This window comes from Prionailurus viverrinus, chromosome E3 (assembly GCF_022837055.1).
Source record: "Prionailurus viverrinus isolate Anna chromosome E3, UM_Priviv_1.0, whole genome shotgun sequence".
Classification (NCBI taxonomy): Eukaryota; Metazoa; Chordata; class Mammalia; order Carnivora; family Felidae; genus Prionailurus; species Prionailurus viverrinus.
Genome location: NC_062576.1, coordinates 22,085,884 through 22,106,682, shown reverse-complemented (window position 1 = coordinate 22,106,682; position 20,799 = coordinate 22,085,884). Strand labels below are relative to the sequence as shown.

The 20,799-nt window shown below is 48.7% G+C and overlaps 1 protein-coding gene across 4 annotated transcripts in view; it reads right to left on the bottom strand.

Moving 5' to 3' along the window:
* The window catches only part of ARHGAP17 (Rho GTPase activating protein 17), an 89,660-nt gene extending 77,265 nt beyond the window's left edge, over positions 1–12,395 (bottom strand). For 2 of the 4 annotated variants that reach the window (XM_047838390.1, XM_047838394.1), the window contains exon 1: positions 12,069–12,395. In XM_047838390.1, the coding sequence (XP_047694346.1) occupies positions 12,069–12,121 (53 nt within the window). In that variant the 5' untranslated portion in view covers positions 12,122–12,395. Of the gene's footprint in view, positions 1–2,183; positions 2,542–12,068 lie in introns of those variants that run through there. The other 2 variants (XM_047838392.1, XM_047838391.1) reach the window with 2 other exon arrangements.
* Positions 12,396–20,799: the final 8,404 nt, after the last annotated feature.

The window sequence follows — 20,799 nt, the reverse complement described above, 5'->3', positions numbered from 1 at the left end:
TTCCCTCGTGTCCCTTCCCCTTCCTCCACAGTCCTGGCTCACCTGCCACCACAGGACACCTCCTCAATCACCAGCTTGGCTTCCTCAACCTTCTGCACATATGGGCTCCCCCAATTCTACTGCAGTGGTCCTCAAACCACGATCCCCCAAAACTGGCCCGGAAGCTTTTCGAACAATGGTCCTCCACCGATGAGCACAAAGGCCGATCCACACCGCCCGTCTCTAAAAGTTGACGTCCATGGTCACAGGTGTTCGTGTGTTTTAGTCCTGCCATCTTGGGGTTGTTTGAGGAACGTTACACATCCTAGCGTGTCCAAGAAGGTAAAAGCCGTGAGAGTAGTGAAAAGGTTCTAAGGGGAGATGAACAAGCATGATGCAAATTAAGGAAACGATAAGCTTCACCGTGAGAAATGATGCCTCCACAGATTTTCCCATACAAATATGGGACACATTCATTTCAACCTTAGCAGAAAAAATTAAAAATTGTCTATTTTGGGGAAAGATGGCTGTCAGTGTTTATTAAGCAAAGAAAATAAGGGTACACTGGTTTTAAACCTTGTTTACTAATGTTGATTTATTTTGAGAGAAGAGAGAGAGAGAGAGAGAGAGAGAGAGAGAGAGAGAATCCTAAGCAGGCTTCAAGCTATCAGCGCAGAGCCTGACACGGGACGGGGCTCAAACCCATGAACCGTGGGATCATGACCTGAGCCGAAATCAAGAGCTGGTTACTTAACTATGAGCCACCTAAGTCCCCTGATTTTAGAGCTTCAAAGCTTTTAAGAACCAACTTACTCTATCTATTGGATGGAAATGCATCCAGAGGCTTGTGAATTTAACCACCACAATTGCTCTGGACTTAAGAACATATGGATCTACAAACAGCCATTAGTTCACTACCTCATTGGAAAATAAGAGCTGGACAGACTTTTCCCACTGCCAGCAATCAGATAGTGTTGCCTTTTTCCAATTTATAGTAAACAAACAAGCAAACAAACAAAACATGAAGTTAAAGGACAAAATGGTCAGTGGGTTAGGTTTCCCCCGAGAATTTTTCTTTTTTTTTTTTTTCTTTTTTTTTTTTTTTTAAATTTTTTTTTTTTCAACATTTATTTATTTTTGGGACAGAGAGAGACAGAGCATGAACGGGGGAGGGGCAGAGAGAGAGGGAGACACAGAATCGGAAACAGGCTCCAGGCTCCGAGCCATCAGCCCAGAGCCCGACGCGGGGCTCGAACTCCCGGACCGCGAGATCGTGACCTGGCTGAAGTCGGATGCTTAACCGACTGCGCCACCCAGGCGCCCCGAATTTTTCTTCTCCCTGGGAATTCTCTACCACCCATCACCCCTACCTTCCTGTTCCCAAGATTACTCAAGTGTCACATGTCAGAGAAGGCTTCACGGACCCCTGGGCACGTCTCAGCGACCCCATGGCAGCGCCCACGCTACATCTATCCTGCACCCACCGTACCCAGTGAAGTAGAAGTACTTTCGTGTATTTCCCCAAGGTACAGATGTGCATGGGTTCAAGTGGCCAGTCCTGTCTATGCATCAGAGTATCCAGCGACCACGTGAAGTCCAAGCTGGTAGACTTATAAATGGAGCTGGTCATTGCTTAGAAGAATTTCTGTGCAGTTCTGAACATTTATTTTCATTTGAGTACCTTGTCACTCAGTCTACCGTTTATACTACAAACTCTTTAGGAGGAAGAAATTTAACGAACCCATTCAGAAATGACAGAAAAACTGCTAATGAAACATGAATGGAGAGATCAAGTGGACAACTAGGCCCAAGTATCTCTGATAAGGAAAACACTTAAAAAAAAGAACTGTGAGAAAGGACAGAGAGAAACATGATAGGACCAATCAAAAGGAAGGAGTCTAGGCAAGTAATTAATAAGCTGTAATTCACAGGGAATAGCAAGACGTCAGAAACGAGTCTTAAAACCTGGAGAGAGCTGACATGAACTTAATATTGTTTTCGTGTCACTGGCTACAAAGAGGCTCCTCCTATTCAAAAGCAGTTTCTTCTATAATCCACAGGGTCGGTCGGATTTTCAACAGAATCCGCTTTATTTTCTGACTCTTGTATCAAACCTGTACCTAGTCGTACATGCGTTCCCTCAAGATTCTGTCACTGCACTCATTACGTGATGTACCTGAGGAGAAGAATGTGAACTTGTTTACCTTGTCATGTGTAAATAAATCAAGGTGTGGCATTCCTACTTCCTAAGGCCTGCTGGAACAAGTACAACCGGCTGTATTCAAATTATCTGCTTGTAGGTCTCTCTCCCCACTCCAATTCCTAGGAAGCCGTTATCTTTTTAACCCCAGCATTTGACAGGTTCTCAGCAGACAGGTGTTGAACCGAAACTGGTGATTAAAAAACGAAATTGACAACTGGCAATTAAATGACCAAATAACACATATAGAAAACTCATCAAGAAATACAAATATGGGACACATTCATTTCAACCTTAACAGAAAAAATTAAAATAGGTCGATTTTTTACAAGACAGCATCTACAAGTCAGCACAGCGTGACGGTGAAACACGACATTCATAATATCACGCACGGTGACGTACAATCCAGTGTAAATTATTTGCCACACTGTAACTCAATGACAGCACTATCGTTTCGAAGACAATTTAGCAATACTAGGACGACATAAAATGTCCTACGAACGTCATGATTTCATCAGAAGAAAATAATTGAGAGGAATAGCTATGACCATTAAAATTTGGATTGGCCATGTCAGACCAAAGTGGAGGCCCAGATGTCCCACGTATGGATAAAATCCAGCTCAAGCTAGCTAAGCCAGTTGGAAGACAATTGTGAGTCCAGGTTAAAAAAAGAAAAAAAAACAAACAACAGTTCAAACCGTAAGAGACTCTTAAATACGGAGAACAAACTGAGAGTTGATGGGGGGTGGGGGGGAGGAGAGGAAAGAGGGTGATGGGCCTTGAGGAGGGCACCTGTTGGGATGAACACTGGGTGTTGTATGGAAACCAAGTTGACAGTACATTTCATTAAAAAAAAGAAGAAGAAGAAAGAAAGAAAAGACCCCGCAAGCTTGAACTAACTAAGGCCACCGAGAGGCAGAGATCAAGTCAGAGACGGTCCAGAGGCAGAGCTGCCAGATGGCAGGGAGAGCCTGGATATAAAGAAGATGGAGGAGAAAGAGGGGGATCGCAGGTGACAGAGGAGATGTGGTTCCGGCATTCAGTGCGCCAGGGCGGGTGTCCACAAACTCTTCCTGCAAAGGGCCAGGCGGTAGATAGCATGGGCTCCGTGGGCCATACAGTCACCGTGAGATCTGCTTGACTGTGCTGCTGCAGTGCGTGGCTGTGATCCAATGACCCTTTTTCACAAAACAGGCAGTGGGCAGGATTTGGCCTACAGGCCAGAGGTTGCTGACCCACGGCCTAAGGAATACAGGGAAAGAAGGCCAATTTGAGGATGCAGTTCATGAGCTGAATTTCAGCAGGACTTTTAGATAGAGAAGTTCAAGACAAAGATCAATCTAGAGATGAAGAGATTCCAGGACTAGAGACATAAAATTAAGGAGCACCCAGAGGGGTTCAGTCGGTTAAGCATCTGACTCTTGATCTCGGCTCAGGTCACGATCTCCCGGTTTGTGCGTTTGAGCCTCGCGTCAGGCTCCGCCCTCACAGCGTGGAGCCTGCTTGGGATTCTCTTTTCCTCTCTCTCTGACCCTTCCCTGCTTGTGTGCGCTCCCTCTGTCTCTCTCGCTCTCGCTCTCTCTCTCTCACTCTCCCAAAATAAATAAATAAACTTAAAAAAAAAAAAAAAGACATCAAGTTGAAAGTCATCAGCCATGTGGCGGTAGGTATGGGGATAGGACCAGGGATACGGTCTGAGAGGACAGAAGATGAGGCACACCTCCCAGTCCAAATACGGGGGCGGACATGCAATGGCACTTCAGATCACTGTGGCCCTGGAAAGGCAGGGACATTATAATCTAACCCTCCTTAACTCAAACTTTTTAAAAAAGAGGGCCCTATTTTAACTTGGGGTTCTCATTCCCTTTTCCAAAATAAATAACATTAAACTTTCAAATTCATAGATGAGAAAGAAAACTTCCCACTGGCTAAAAAATGAGGCAGTGCTCCAGTGTTTTTCTTTTGAAATATTTTACGCTCCAAAATTATATAATAGGGGGTATAGCTCAGGGGTAGAGCATCTGACTGCAAAATTATGTGACATATACGTAAAGCACAACGAATAATGATAAAGCAAATGTCCCATCCCCATCTCAAGAAAGTGTTCACTACCAAAACACCACGGTCCAACTTTTCATTCGGTAAGAATCAGTCTCGCAGCTAGAGGTCAGAGCAGGCAGCCCAAGGCCAGATAAAGCTTGCAGATAGATTTTCTCTGGCCTACGTCCAGCGGTTTCTTTTCTTTTCCTTTTTCATTGCTGATATTTAAGTATCAATAAACTTCACAAAAAAATCAGCGTTCTGGAGTATCCTTAAAAATGGGAAGGTGAGTGTTCCTGCACCCACATTCACCATGTCAACAAGTAGCTAGACTTGCCAAGAGCAAGCAAGCCCGTGCAAGGAGCTAGTTTTGCTATTCCTCGCCTCTCTCTACTGCCCTACAATTACCTTCCCTTCGCTTATTAATTTTACCTGCCTAGCACTTGAGTCTCTGACCCCTAGTTACAGAACATCATTGTGGTTTCTAACTTTTTGGAGTAAGGGGACATTACGTAGAGTAAAAGGCAAAAAAACAAAACAAAACAAAACAAAAAACAAAAAACCATCTCAGACTCTCTCAATAGGAGCATTACTACTGAGTAAACCAGCTCCATAACCCCTTATCCATCATATTGAAATCTAAAAAACAAGGTTTTTTGGTAACTTATTTGGTAACAAAACTTGACCTGAACTAATATGAAGCCATTTACAATCTTTAAGTGTTCCATTTAGCATGAAGTACCTTTATATTTTCACTCTAGAAATATTAACATATTCAATGAAGGGATGCTGACCCACACCATGGATTATATAGTAACAGCATATGTACATTTTTACTTTTCTAAAATCTGAAAAAGGGGCGCCTGGGTGGCTACGCCGGTTAAGCATCCGACTTCGGCTCGGGTCATGATCTCCCGGTCCATGAGTTCGAGCCCCGCGTCGGGCCCTGTGCTGACGGCTCAGAGCCTGGAGCCTGTTTCAGATTCTGTGTCTCCCTCTCTCTGACTCTCCCCCGTTCATGCTCAGTCTCTCTCTGTCTCAAAAATCAATAAACGTTAAAAAAAAATTTTTTTTTAAATAAAATAAAACCTGAAAACGTCTGAATTCCAAAACTCATCTGGCCCCTAGGGTTTTGGAAAAAGGACTGTGGGCCTGTTGTACTTTTAACACCCACGTTTAAGAAAATAGACACACACAGCAGATAGGAGTGTAATAATATTTGTACATGGATCTATACTTGATTGATAATGATGGCACCTGCCTACATTTGAGAAAGAGAAACAGAATGATAAAGGCCAAACATCTCCAGTCCGACAAGACTGCCTGGTGTGCATACTGACTCTGGGACCCTATACCATATACCCATGTCCAATCTCGGGGGCAGGGGGCTGCCGTGGACACACTGGGAACCACGACCACAGACATCATTTCCTCTTAGAATAACATGCTGCCTTCACGTGTAAAACCAACGCCATAAGGCCACACATGACCACATCTGTTTAGGGTTCATCTTGGTTCAGTGAACCACGGGCTTTCTTCACTCACATATAAACAACCCTGTTTGATTTCACAGGAGGTAAAGTGGATGACCAGGCCACGGAAGCTTGGATTCAGAAGTCGTGGGGAGAACACATTCCTCTCCTCCTCTGCTCTATGCAGAGGCTGGACGGGATCCACCCAGACTGAAGCGAACCAAGCACAGCCACCTCCCCTGGAAAAGGCGGAGGAAGTCAGGGTGTCGAATAGGTGACAGGTGGAGAACGTTACCGCTGATCGAGCGAGGACACGGTTTGAGGTTTGGACGCCGAATACAGAAAGGGCCGTCTCGCGGAAGAGAGACACATGCATCGTGGCAGCAGAGGACTCCCCTGGGACTCACGGGCAGAGATGCCTTTGACTCATGTTGCCCCTAACGCAACGGGCTACCTCGCGAGGCAGAGACTCTGCTGCTCCTGGAGAAGGTCGTTGAGAGATCCGTGAGCAGGGAGGGGTCTGCAAGGAACGTACCCCAGCAGGACAAGCCAGGTAGGGACCAGGGCACACTGGACGGTCAATGCCCCACCCAGACGGGACAGCACCTACGCAGCTGCAGCTACGACCACGTGTACTCTCGCGAGGGCGCGATGCCAGGCTTCGCTAGGTCTTGCAAGATTTGAGAAGAAGCTGGAAGTCCAGGTTTCCACGTGAAAACTCCCAAGTGTTAAATGTGGGCCAATGATTGTCATTAATACTTCCACACATAAGAAATAGACCAAACAGAACACATCTTCACCCTGCAGGCAAACATCACGGATCTTTGGTTTTCACGATTCACGTATCCAGAATCTCAAAGGACTTGACCAGGCTTTCCCAACCTCACCACTCTTGACATTTGGGACCAGATGATTCTGTGCGGCGAGGCTGTCCTGGGCGGTGTAGGCTGGTCAGCAGCATCCCCGGCCTGTGTCGCCAGATGCCAGGAGCACCCCACGCCTGAGCCAAGTCACAACAAAAACAAAAACGTCTCCGGCCATTGCCAAATGTCCCCCAGGGGGCCATCCCTGGCGGGAGCCCCTGCACTAAAGCAACATCCAACTCTCAGCTTCCAGGATTCTGTGGAAGCGTCGTCACACAGAATTCTAACACGGGGTTTCTTAAAGAAAGAGTTGCCTGGGTGAAGTGAGGACTTCTCCCTACTTTGGAGGCAGAACCCTGGTTTCTGATGAACGGCAGCGCTCTCGTTAACTAGCCCGATGACCTCTTTGAGTCCTCGCTTCCTCATCATTAAACCAGGAATCCATAACATCACCTCTGGGAGTTGCTGTGGACAAGGCAGTGAGAGACTTGACTCAAAAGCATCTAGCCCAGCAAGTCAGCAAGCACCAAAGACATTTCATCCACAGGAATCCTTCCCTGGCGGGCAGCCGGCCCAGTCTCTACAGTCGGAAACACACGGGGTCCGGAGTCACACCCTGGGCCCCAAGTCCTGCCTCGGCCACTCGCTGGCCGGGCAGACAACGGCAGGTCATTTTTCCTCTCTCTCAACCAGAAATGATAACAAGCACCAGTAGGTGAGACCAGGCCAGGTGGTTCGGTACAGCGCTTGGGAAACCAAACCAGGAGAGAAGTAGTGATGATCACTACTCTCGGATCTCTGAAACGTTTCTGTAAAGGAAAGGACGAGCTCGTCGACACATCCAAGAACTGAGAAGGTAGTAATGGGAGGGTGGGGCGCAGGAGGAAAAAGAGAAAAATCATCGCAGGAATCTTCACCTCCCCAACCTTTTCCACAAGCAACTGCCCACTGGTGACCCACAGACCGAATCTGGCCACAGATGTGTTTTGTTTAGTCCCGCTCAGGGTCCTGGTGGTCGTTTTCAATTGGCATTCAATGCCACCTCATCTTCATGAAAATCCAGATTTGAGGCCTTTCTCAACAACTCCAAAGGTCGGGCCCGACAGCGGGCCCATATTCTCACGCGGCCCTTTGGTAAGACAGGCGCCGTCGGGTCCCCCACGGCCCTCACCTGGTCGAAGTCGCTCTTATTTTATTTCTTCTTATTAGCCCGGCCCCCTGAGGCTTGGAGTTTGCAACCCTGACTTATCTAAAGGCTACTATCTAGGAGAACATTCAGGCCTCCAGGGAGAGCTTCCCTCTTGGCAGAAGCCGACATCCAAAGAGACACTCCCTTCCAGAGCCTCACCCGCGTAGTCAACTCTGCTATTAGGCCCCCAGATGCCTGTCCTCCTGGACTCATCGACCTCACAACCAAATGCACAAGTTCCCCACCTTGGTGTACCCCTGCCTCCACACCCTCCACGCCAACTGCCATCCGCAGCTACTGGCTTCTCTGCGTCAGGGATTTCCAAAAAGCTCTTTCTTTCCTTTTAGCAGGACTAGAAAAGACCACACTTCCTGCCTCCTGCTGAACACCCCGGTTATCTTGCGGGGGAGGGGGCTCAGCACCCTCCCATTCTAGGCCCCTGTGGCTTGCGTGGGGCTGACTCCATTTCCATGTCCAGGCAAAGGCCACTGACCCCATCAGATACCTTCAGAGTCAATCCTGGGGCTCTGGCCACAGTGAAAGGTATTCTTTGTCCCTCTGGGACTTGAACTGAAGTCGTTGGAAGCCGGGGGGGGGGGGGGGGGGGGGGGGGGGTCGATTCCTGCTTAGAGACACAGCTTCCCTAAAGAGTGGAACCCCTGGAGCCAGCCCTGGCTGCAACTATGTTGCTTTTGGACTCTTTTCCTCACATAGGAGCCAATCAAATTCGAAGCTTGGCTTATAACAATTCCAGTTGGTTTGGTTTTGTGTGTTTTTTTTCTTTTTTCATCATTGAGACAGAGAGCGGGGAAGGGGCAGAGACTGAGAAGATCCCAAGCAGGCTCTCCACCATTGGCACAGAGCTTGACGTGGGCGGGGCTTGATCCAAGGAACTGTGAGATCATGACCTGAGCTGAAATCAAGAGCCGGATACTCAGCCAACTGAGCCACCCAGGCGCCCCTCGAGTTGGGTTGACTGACAATCAAAAGAGACCTACGCGACACCTGGGTGGCTCACTGGGTCAAGTGTCTGACTTCGTCCGGTCATGATCTCTCGGTTCGTGGGTTTGAGGCCCGCGTCAGGCTCTGTGCTGACAGCTCGGAGCCTGGAGCCTGCTTCGGATTCTGTGTTTCCCTCTCTCTCTGCCTCTCTCCCGCTCATGTTCTGTCTACCCTTTCTCTCAAAAATAAATATTAACAAAAAAAAATTTTTTTTAATAAAAAAAAAAGGGACCTACTCAATACAACAGAAGTTCAAAACAAGTGTTGAAAAATAGAGGGAAAAAGCTCTGGTCAAATTTTCTCCTGTTTTTTTTTTTTGTTTTGTTGTGTTGTGTTACCTCTCTCCTTCCAGTAAGAGTAGAGTTTCACTTAGTGTGTCAGCCATCCCTCTGTAAGGACTTACCTCGTGGTACATAATCATTTTTGCTTGCCTAACTCTTCCACACGTCTGTGGAGCCCCTTCAGGGCAGAAGCCGCGTTTGTATTCACTTGGATTCTTTTCTACTTTCCACAACGGCACATAATTTGGTCTCAACAAGGGTCTCTTGCACGGATGAATCAGCCATCCTAATTCTCTTCTTTGGGACACCCCACTCAAGAGACCACTGCATCATCCTCGCGCCTGTGATACACAAACCATCTCCCAAAACAGATTCATGCACCCACTGTCAACAAACTGCATCATGAGAACTCAACTTCTTCTAGCCATTATGAATTCTCCCACACGTCCATCCCACAGAACCTCACTGTGGGGTGACTCATGAGGTCCTCAATCTTGGGAAGAGAATATTTCCTTGCAAGACACCACTCAGAACTCTATGAATCGGGAACAGACACAATGGGCGAGCCACTCACACACAGAATATCACTCCTGGCTGCGGCGGGGGGCGGGGGGGGGGGGGGCGGGGAGAGGTAACTTCTCTGCTTTCTAGCTTTCCTCTTGACCCAAATACCCCCCAAATCCCAATCCTGATGCCTATGCCAATAACACACAATTACAATTCTAGGCTCTCTCTTGCCTCCCTTTTTCCTCCCTAGTCCTTCCTAATTCTTGACGTGGAAAAAATACAAACTTATCGAGGGAATCAACAGCAGTAAAGCCAAAGCTTCCCCAGGAAACAGTTTTGGCTCTGGGAGCAGAAATTGCCACACCCCTAATAGCTCTGTAACAGCTGCTGCTTCCACTGGCATCTAGCAATAAAGATTTTCAAACAGAGTCAAAGGTCAGGGCCAGAATTAACAATCCTACCACGAATCACCATTTACTCTATCCAGCTTTCATTTTCCCATTCTTGGGCTCACAGCACCGGAGCGAGCTGGTAAGAAGTAGATGTGTGCTGGATTGACAAATGTTTATGGAGAATCGACCCTAGGACAGGAGCCACAGCAGAGCTGGCCAAGGAAACAGAAAGATGGCAAGGACTCTCAAGGCGTTCAGTCTAATGGAGAATAGTTACAAGTAAACAGGCGTTGCATTATAGAAAAGCAGGCGCTATGTGGACGTATGTAAGTGGCCAGGAGAGGGACTCCCCATCCACGTTGGAGCATCAGAGAAGGTCTTTTAGAGGCAGTGACCTTTGCCTGGACACCTAAAGAATGAGTAGGAGGCAGGTATAGGGCAGGTGAGGCGAAAGGAGCTTTGGAGACTTCCAGGCAGAGGCTAACAGGGAAGAAGGTTCGGCGGCCTCTGGCAACCGAAAGGAGCCACATATGGCTGCGATTCGGAAGTGCGAAGAGAGAAGCTGCTACAGAGGAAGCCGGAGCCAAAGAGACCCTGAGTGTCTTGATAGCTTGAAAAGTCTCACAACTTTGTGCAAAAAGAGCAAACGCCCCTTTCCTCATGAGATGTGCAAACTGGCCAGAACGACAATGTGACAGATGGGTCTTGATAGTCACTAAATACTGATTTCACAATGCACGTTACTGAGAATGCTGGGGGGGGGGGGGGTGGTGGGAGAGACAACTCCTAAGGAGTTATCTTGTAACTCATTCACAGATGCCTGCTTGAAGCTTTGGGCCCCACGACTATTCCGTCTGCCTTCCCCTTGGCACTCCTTATTTCTATCATTTTCCTACAAATGACAGAAAAGTGGGCACCGCTAGGCTGTAGGGACAGGGATCCACTCTGGAAACAGGATAAGCGCACACGAAGATAACAGGGTGGGGGTAGCAACGAAATTGAACAAAACTAAGCAAAAAAGTTAGGTGGGGAAACGAAACTGTAAAAAGCAAATATAGAAAGTTCAAGGGGAAGTAAAAGTATTTTCAGACACACACAGAAAAGAAGTGTCCCCACGTGCTCTGGCCAAACCAAACTCCCCCTTTTACTCAACTGTTGAAAACAAAGAAGAAGAAAAAGCGATGAAAAAGTCACACTTTCATACCCCTTCTCAGAATAAACAGCAGGGACAGGACAGCTCACTGCCCTGAAAGACCTTGAAAGATTTACCCCAGATAACACAGCACACGATGATCAACCTCCAGAGGCTCTCAAAACCACTACAAACTCCGGTCTCTTCTGTCATTTCATCATCGATTGTTTCCTGTCAAGCATTAAAGCCATACCAGAGAAACCTGGAGAAGGGTTTGCTCCCCAATCCAAAGTGAGAAAAGCTGTTTGGAAAGCCCCCCCCCCCTTTTTGTTTTTCCATTTGCCCAAGGCCTTTCCACAATTCTTTCCTCCCGGTTCCAAATGTCTACAGGTCAAGAACTTGAGCAGTCCGGTCCATAGGGGCCACGGTTGGGAGACGGCACACCCTCCAAAGTCCCTCCAAGGGAGTCCCGAGTCTCCCTAAGCGGCTCCGATGGGCTCTGATCGCCCCTTCCTTATTTACTGCCATCAGGCACTTGGAGGTGGACGGTCGGTGGGCAGCGGCCGGGCGACCCGGAAAGGCTGAGAATGCCGCCCCCCAGAGCACCGCGCCCGCCCGGCCTCGGGCACACCAATTAGCCCAGTTTTCGCCCAAGGCAAAGCCCCGGGAGAGGCGGGGGAGGCCCGGGGAAAGCTTGGGGCCAGACCCCAGAGGACGACGCTCAGCGGGGCCGGGACAATGGGCGGCGGGGACCCGCGCGGGGGGCGTCCCGGGAGGCCGGCCCGCCCCGCTGTTCCCGGGAGCTCGGGCGGCGGCCCGAGCTGGGCGCCAGGCCGCGGCGTGGCGCAGCCCTCGTCCCTGGCCCGCAGCGGACCCGGCGCGGAGCGGGCGGGCGGCCGGGCCGGAGCGCGGGGCCCCGCGGGGCAGCCGGCCCGTCCCGGCCCGGGCCACGACCCCGACCCTCGGTCCCCGGCCCGCGCGCTCCCGGCCGGCCCGGCGCGGCTCACTCACCTGCCCACGGTCTGGTTGGCCAGCTGCTTCATGCGGTTGAACTGCTTCTTCATGGCGGCGACAGCGACGGCCTGCGGGGCTCCGGCTGGGCAGCTCGGGGGACGGCCTGGCGTGGCTACATCGCTTCCCCCCCAGGAGGAGGCGGAGGCGGCGGCGGCGGCGGCGGCGGCAGCGGCGGCAGCGTCGGCGGCTCTGGGCCGGAGCTCCGCCCTCGACGCGTCACTTCCAGCGGCGCCGCCCGCCGGAGGCGCGCAGGGCCGGGCTGGCAGACGAGCGCCAGGCTTGGGCGCGCGCGCGGCCTGTCCCCCAACGACCAGCCCCCTCCCCCTTCCCCACGCCGCCCCGCTGAGCGTGCGGAACCCCGTGTCCCAGCGCCCCAGCGTTCTTGACTCCCCGGCCGGCTAGGCCGCGCACCGGTGGGAGGGGGCGGCAGGCGCCAGCGGCGTGACCCCGTGGTCTTGGCGGCAGGGAACAGCCACACCCGGGCGTGGGACGCGTTGTCCCCGCAGGGCTGGCCCGGAGCGTTACGGGCAGGGGTGGGGACGGGACGAGGGTGGGGGGAAGGGGGGGAAAGGGGGGGAGGAAGACAGGAGGGGGTTGGGGTACGCGGTAGCCTCCGGATGCCCACCTTAGGGTGTGCCGAGGTGCGGCTGTAGACATTTCTCTACGCTCTTAGGTGGATGGGTGCGTGTCACTGTGTATGTTTTATGTCAATTAAAAGAAATCATTGCGTGGAAACCACAAACTACAGAGCCCTGTGTACTGTGATCTGACTTCGCGGGAAAGTCAAGGGCGAGGCCCATTTTCTGACCGCAGGTGCTCACACGCAATGGGGACCGCCAGGGATGGCCCCCGGGGCATTGGGGGGAGAGTAAGGGGTGGGAGGTCGTGGGCATGGGTGACGCGGACCCTAGCAGCCCCGTGTGCGGTGTGGCGTTGCCTAGAAACGCCTGATTGTGTTTTGATTATTAGCCTGGCGCAGGCCTTCCTTCGGAGACACTTAGCGGGATTGACCGACTGCACTGGACACTTTTTGCAGAGCGGACCAGGTCAGTTCCGTGACCCGCAGCAATATCCTTTTCATTTGGTGGCCTGGGCCATTCCCTAGAGCAAGTGGGTGGCAGTGTGGCTTCCTTCACTGACCACATCTCAGAGGTCATCAAAGATGTGCAGATGGAGGGAACAAAAAAGGTGGGAGAAGGACCTGACTCTGACCAAAAAGAGAATGAAGTGAGTCGGGAAACCTTAAGATCGGAGAATCAGAGAATTAAAAGTCTTTGTAGTCATCTGGAAGAGAAGTATGAAGCCTCGGCGCTTCAAATAAAGCGGCAGACTCTTAGCTACCGACATCAGCTACCACAGAAAGAGGTAGAAATGAAACTTCTTAAAGTGAGACAGATAGGGCTCAAGAACCAGTTGCTGAAGCTCCAATCAGCCCTTCAATCAACCACAGCTTCACCTTCCTTGGGTTACGGTATCAACTACTTTGCTTCAGCTTCCCGGGGGATGACCTGGATTTTGCTGACCTCATTTGGTCACAACAAGAAATAAGCAGACTGTCAAATGAAGTTTTAAGACTGGAGGCTGAAGTTAGCCATTGGAAGCATTTTTCCCAGTCTTCAGCACCAGGAGCGAATAGCGCCGAGCAAAATGAAATCTACAAACTGCAGGTTACCATCAGGGAACTTGAACAGAATCGAAATGAGGCAATTGATGACCATCAACTTGAAAAGGCAGTACTGCAGAATGTCTATCAACAGACACTGGCAGAAATACATCTCAGGTACCATCAAAAGTCAAAAGGCTATGGAAAAAGAATCAAAGAACTGGAAAATCTGTTAGAGAAGGATGACTCTGGAATCAGAGCAGCTGCTGAGTCTGTCATTGAGGATATGCAAAACACCATTCAAGTGCTACAGACTGAAAAAGTGGAGTCTACCAGGAAAATTGAAGAACTTGAGGACACCGTAAAATACATCAATAACAAATTATCTTCGGTAGAAAGTGAGAGAGACGCTTTAAGGAGAGAATGGGACCGGATACATGAGGAAAAGAAAGAGAGGATTGAAGAATGGGAATCGCAGCCTTCCGTGTTGAGGCAAAGTGATACAGTGACGGAAAAGGAAAGAGTTCTTTCCGAGAGTACAGCGGTGGAAGAAGTGTCTGGACTGCGGCAAGTGCTGTCCGATGCGGAAAAGGAAATGACGCCACGGTGTAGCTTAACCCAGGGTGACAATCTCATTGGAGACGATCTGAAACTTGAAGAGCGAGTCTACGTTTTAGAACAAGAAAACTCATTAGGTCAAGGACGGGAAGCACTTCAACTGGCACTTTGGAAAGTGAGCCATGAGCAGGAAGTGATTGAACGTACGGCTCCAGGAGGTGTGAATTTGGATTCAGAAGGAGAGCATTTAAGACGTGACTTGGAGGCCGACGGACAAAAATCCACTCAGGGTAGGGCCGAGAAGGAACTCCCAACAGCAGAGCTGGGGGACTTCGATGGACAGAAACAAACTACACAGCCCAGGGTTTGGATGAAAGGTCAGCTATCAGAACCACAAAATGAAGGCAACGGCATCAACGGCAAAGTGGAACACGATCTCAAAGATGAAAAGAGAGCTTGTCCATTTGAAGATGAGCAAATGGACATAGCTAAAGACTTAGATGCGCAAATCGAAGAATCACCTCAAAGTCAACTGGCTGTTAATGATTTGCATCGGTCAGATCCGTCGCAAACACATACTTTAAACATCCCGAAGGAGAACGTTGAACTTAAGGAACACATTAAACAAGACGAGGAGGAATCTGCTAGAGCTGAGAAGGAGCCAGCACAGTCTCTTAATCAAGACTCTGACAATACTGTTGAAGATGACTCACTTCCAGGGAGGGAAACGACGGTTAGAAAGTTGCAGCAAAGCCTTTCAGAAATGGAAGAGCTGAATGGCAATTTAAAGAAAGCTGCCTGCAATCTCAAGGTGGAAAATGGAAAGTTGGTTTTGGAGCTTGAAGACGTAAGACGTCGGCTGGAAGAAACTACTGTCTGTAACCATAAGAATTCTCTGGAAACAAAATCTATTACGCGGGCCTTAAAAATAGAAAAAGGACAGTTAATAGTAAAATTGTGCCGGGCTGAAAAGAAGCTGTTGGAGGAAACAGCCAGGTATGAGCAAGCTATTAAAGAACTGACCAACACGTATCACTTGTCTAAGTCCTCCTCCCACTTAGAGCAGGAGTGTTTAATTCAACGCAGTCAAGAGAAAGACGATGAAATACTACAACTCAAAAAGAGTGTTGAGCACATGGATGTCGACCATAGAGAAGCTAAGGAAATGCTCTCCTCTGCTCTGGAGGAGCATAAGCGATTGACACAACTTATTAAAGAGAAAGAAATCTGTATCGAAAAACTTGAAAGAAGGCCAGAGCTCCAGGAGCTATTAGAGAAGTACGTCCAAGTCGTAAGAGAAAACGAAATTTTACAGCAAACCGTGGAGGAGCAAGACGTTCGTCTTGCATCCACCAGAGAAGAAAATGAATTTCTGCAAGACGAATTGGAGTGTCTGAGAGAACACAGCCAAACCGTACCTGTGGTCGACCCGCAAACGCAAGACTGTATCATGGAACTAGAATCCGAGGTGTATCAGCTGAATGTAGAAAGAGTTTGTCTGGTAGACGAAATCAAACAACAACAAAAGATCATTGAGGATCAATGCCAGGGTAAACTGCAATGGCTTCGTGCTTTACAAGACCAGAAACGGAAGGTAGATGATCTAACACACCAGCATGAGCAAGTGAGCATTCAACACGCTCAGCTCCTTTCAGTGAAAGATGAGGAGATTAAGATTTTGCAGAACACAATAGAGCAAATGAAAACCCAGATCTTTAAAAAACCCAGCATATTCCTGCAAAACATTCTGATGTTTTTCAAGTAACAACGATTCAGCATCTTCCTGTAGAAAAACGGAAGTGAAAAGCATGATTTATCTGAAGCTGAAACTGAAAGATTAAGTAAAAGGAACAAAAGGCCAAGAATTGGAGATTAAAAATAAAAAAAAAAAACCATAAAAAAAAATAAAGAATTGGAGATTAAACTCCTCACTGAAAAGAACATCTGGGGGCGCCTGGGTGGCACAGTCGGTTAAGCGTCCGACTTCAGCCAGGTCACGATCTCGCGGTCCGTGAGTTCGAGCCCCGCGTCGGGCTCTGGGCTGATGGCTCGGAGCCTGGAGCCTGTTTCCGATTCTGTGCCTCCCTCTCTCTCTGCCCCTCCCCCGTTCATGCTCTGTCTCTCTCTGTCCCAAAAATAAATAAACGTTGAAAAGAACATCTGATTAACTGAACAGACTGATCACCCATCCAAAGATGAGACTGGTAAACTAACTCAGATTATCCGGCAAAAAGATTTGGAGATAGAGGACCGCCCCAGCAGGACGTCTGTGGCTTCCTACAACCAGAATGTGGCAAACCTTCGGCAGCAATTGCAAGGTATGCTTTGGAAAGAGAACAAGTATTAGCTGCCTTACAGGAGAACTAGGGAAAAGAGCAATCTGGACAGAGAGTATCACAAAATGACAGATAGAATGGTTGCCAAAGAAGTATATCTCATGAAGCCGTAAGATGAAAATATTCACTAGAATTGAGTCTAGCGACCAGGACGTGTTTAGAGAAACGATTCAGAATTTATCACACGTTATTCAAGAAAAAGACATTGAAGTGGATGCATTAAGGCAGAAATGTCAGGCTTTATTGGCAATTTTGCAAACATCCGGCACTGCTGATGAGGTTACAGGTGTCAGTATCGATGGGGTCAAGGAGCTTCTACAGGAACGGGACAAATTAGAACAGCAGGTTAAGATCATGGAAGAATGGAAATAGCACCTGATGACTTCGGTACGAAATACGAAGCGGGAGTCACCCCAGCTTCAGAAATATCTTCAACAACTTCAGCCGAGGGTTCTAACTGACAGTGACAATAATCCTAGACTACAGATGACCTGTACTGGCCTGGTCCAGAGTCACGAAGGAAACGAAATCAAACTAAAAAAATTCAGAGACAGGACTGACACAAATTCAGCTTAGCATCGCGGAGCTCTGCAATGGCAAGGATCTGCTTTTAGGGAAATTCGCCATCATTTCGTTCCAGCCCTCCACCGAATCATCCGAGTCAGCAGGCTCTCTTAAGGCAATTAAGTCTGATGTATCGAGTGAGTCTTCTCGATTGCTCCATTAGGAGGCAGATGAGCTCAGAAAGTCAATGCAGGAAAAAAGATGCCACAATGAGAACCCTCCAGGACGATAACCAGAGATTGTCTGCTTCGACTGCTGCCCCTTCAGAACTGGAAAGAAAACAACACGAACACCCCGATTCGGAGATCAAGCAGCTCAAGGAGAAGCAAGATGTTTTACCAAACTTACTTCAGGAAAAACAGCTCCTGTTTTCCCAAAGCAGAAAACGTGATGAACTGCTTCCCCTGAACGAGAATTTCACCCGCGAAGTGGGTGAAAAGGAACTTTGGAGGCAGGCAGTAACAAAAATGAAGGAGAGAATATCAAATTTTGAAATGGACGTGTGTAAACTAAACCAGGACAATGAAACAAGAGTGGAAACATCTAGAGCACGGGAGACACAAAATCAAGCACTACCAGAGACAAATACGCAGCTTTTAATGGTGCAGAGAGAGGAAGAATCCTAGCATGCTCCAACGAAAGAGAAGGTGCTTGCTTTGAAAGGGCTACTGAAAGACAAAGAACAGGGCAAGACCGGGGAATTACATCAGCTTGTAAATGCAGTTACATCAATTCAGGACAAGATAGCGATGTGCCATCGGGAAGAGAGATGAAGTCATGTGGGCCCCGGAACAAAGAAATGGAAACCTGTGCCCTCCAGAATGAGATCCAACATCCACGTGAAGAAGAATGACACCTAAAGCAGGAGCTGGAGAGATCACAGGGCCACACTCTGGGATCCAAAGATTCTCGTCAGCGCGGTGCTTTGGCCGCAGAACACGGAGCGGCTAACCTAAGAAAGAAGACCATGGTATTGGAGGAGAAGCTAGTCGTGTCTTCCAACGCAATGGACGATGCGAGCCATCGAGCCAGTCTGCAGACAGCGTCACCGCAGGAGCAATTACACGTGGTCACCAGGCAAAAAGATGAAAGCGTATTCTGGCTTTCTGCCTCCCAGGAACAAGAAAAAAGCAGCACGCTGGAGCACTAGCTAAGCTAAAGCTGGAAGCAACCGAATGGATGGAAAAAGCGGACACCCTACGAGGAAAACTGATGTCATTGCAGGGACAATTAACCGAAGCGGATGCTGTCTTGGATCCGAAGGAAGACCAAATTGAAGAATTCAAAACGCAAAATGAGGTCCAACAGGAAATACCGGATGATGCGCACAAGCAATTCATGAACTCACTGACGCCGAGAGGGGGATAGAATCCTGATAAGGAAACTCTTAACTGGATATGTTCAAGCACAGGAACACGGACGTCGTGAAGCTTCATGGCTGATGGGATGCAGCCTGGGTATCAAAGAGGAAGAAATGAGGAACAAGGTGGTGTCACCGGATGGATGACTGGGTGGTTTGGACCCAAAGGTGCCCCCAACGCACCTGTGAAACCGAATCACCAATCCACGCCCGGTAACTCTTTTCCAGGACTTTTGGTAAAAATTCTAAAAACAGAACCTCAATTAGCTTTTCCACCGCCCAAGCTCCCTGCTCATGACATGAAGCCTCCAGACTCAGCAGGAAGGAAAGCAATGGCTAAAAGAAAAGTACCACCATGTCTTAAAACTACCCTTGGATCCACACCCAGAAACACAGATGGGATTTCCCAAGCCACGGCCACTGCTGTGTCTCTGATTAACCCACCTGGACCGGAAACGGATGGGGGTGGGCATCATCTTCTAAATGCTGTGACTGACACTTTACCCACGTACGACACCATTAATACTGTCACCTGGGAAGAGGACTGACCTGGCCAAAGACCTTTCAAAGCAATACAGGATTCTTAAGCCAGAGAGGAGACAGTACTTGAAAGAAACCAAGTCACTATGTGTGTGTACCTTATCACAAAATGGCCTTTTGCGAAATGTAATAAATTTATAGTTTTGGTTTAAGTTTTGGTTAAGTTAAGTTAAATAAAAATTTGTTAATATTTGAAAAGACTGTCTTTTAAGGACTGCAGAGGTATTCACCAAACTGAAAACAGTGGCTACGTATGTGGCACCTGGGTGGCTCAGTCAGTTGAGCATCCGGCTCAGCTCGGGTGATGATCTCGTGGTCCGTGAGTTTGAGCCCCGCGTCAGGCTCTGTGCTGACGGCTTGGAGCCTGGAGGTGCTTGGGATTCTGTGTCCCCCTCTCTCTCTCCACCCCACCCATACTTGTGCTCTCTGTCTTTCAAAAATGAATAAACATAAAAAAAATTTTAGGGGCGCCTGGGTGGCTCCGTCGGTTGAGCGTCCAACTTGGGCTCAGGTCATGACCTCACAGTTTGTGAGTTTGAGCCCGCGTCGGGCTCTGTGCAGGCAGCTGGAAGCCTGGAGCCTGCTTCAGATCCTGTGTCTCCCTCTCTCTCTGCCCCTGCCCCACTCATGCTCTGTCTCTGTCTCTCAAAAATGAGTAAACATTAAAAAAAATTTTTTTAATTTAAAAAAACAGTGGCTACTTTTTTTTTCAATAAATTTTTTTATGTTTATTTGTCTTTTTTTGAGAGTGCAAATAGGGGAGGGGCAGAGAGAGAGGGAGAAAGAGGACCTGAAGCAGGTTCTGCGCTGACAGAGGTGGGGCTTGAACTCAAGAGCTGAGAGGTCACGAGCCACAAGATCACAAGGCACGAGACCACAACCTGAGCCAAAGTCAGATGCTTACACTGACCGAGCCACCAAGGCACCCCAAAACAGTGGTTACTTGTGACCAGGGTAGACATTGGTGGGTTTGGAGGCTGTGGCCAAAGGAAGACATACACGGATATTTGTCTCTATGGGAGGAGAGTATTCTCCAACCGCTTTGTTTGGGTGGAGGCCCACTCAATGTGGTCTGCTTTCCAAGTAACAGCATAAATGGGCTGAAGTAAAATCAACAACAAGGAATATGTTGCCTCCAGAACCCCCAAGATACTGAAAGATTGGAGATTGTATGTCCTCAACAAACGTGTCCAACAAATGTCCTCACGGTAGGATGTCAGACATGCGAGGTCATACCTGTGCTCCCGGTAAGTTAAGATCCTGCCTGCAAAGATGACATGTGATAACAGAAGGGTTTGGGTGCCCTGTGCATAACAAGGTAAAACATGTCCCCTTCAAGGTCAAGGGAAAGTTGGCCGAGAGGACATTGAAATCGGCGCTGAACAGAACCTATTAGCCAAATCTATAAGAGCAAAATATTTACCGTCTTTAAATTTGTTGGGATCCCAGGTGTTTTAAGGGTACCAGGGTTTATATTGATTTTTTTTTCTAAGAGAGAGTGCAAGGTGGGGAAAGGGGCAGAGGGAGGGAGACTGAATCTTAAGCAGGCTCCACCCTCAGCACAGGGCTCAATCCCAGGACCCTGGAATCATGACCTGAGCCCAAATCAAGAGTCAGATGCTCAACCGACTGAGCCACCCAGGCACCCCTCACCTGATCCCCGTGGACTGAAAACTCCCCATAATAAACTCAGGCTGTCATAGAAGAAAAAAATACTGGAAAGACACAACCACAAATGTTTACTTCAGCCTCTCTCGGAGAAGTTTC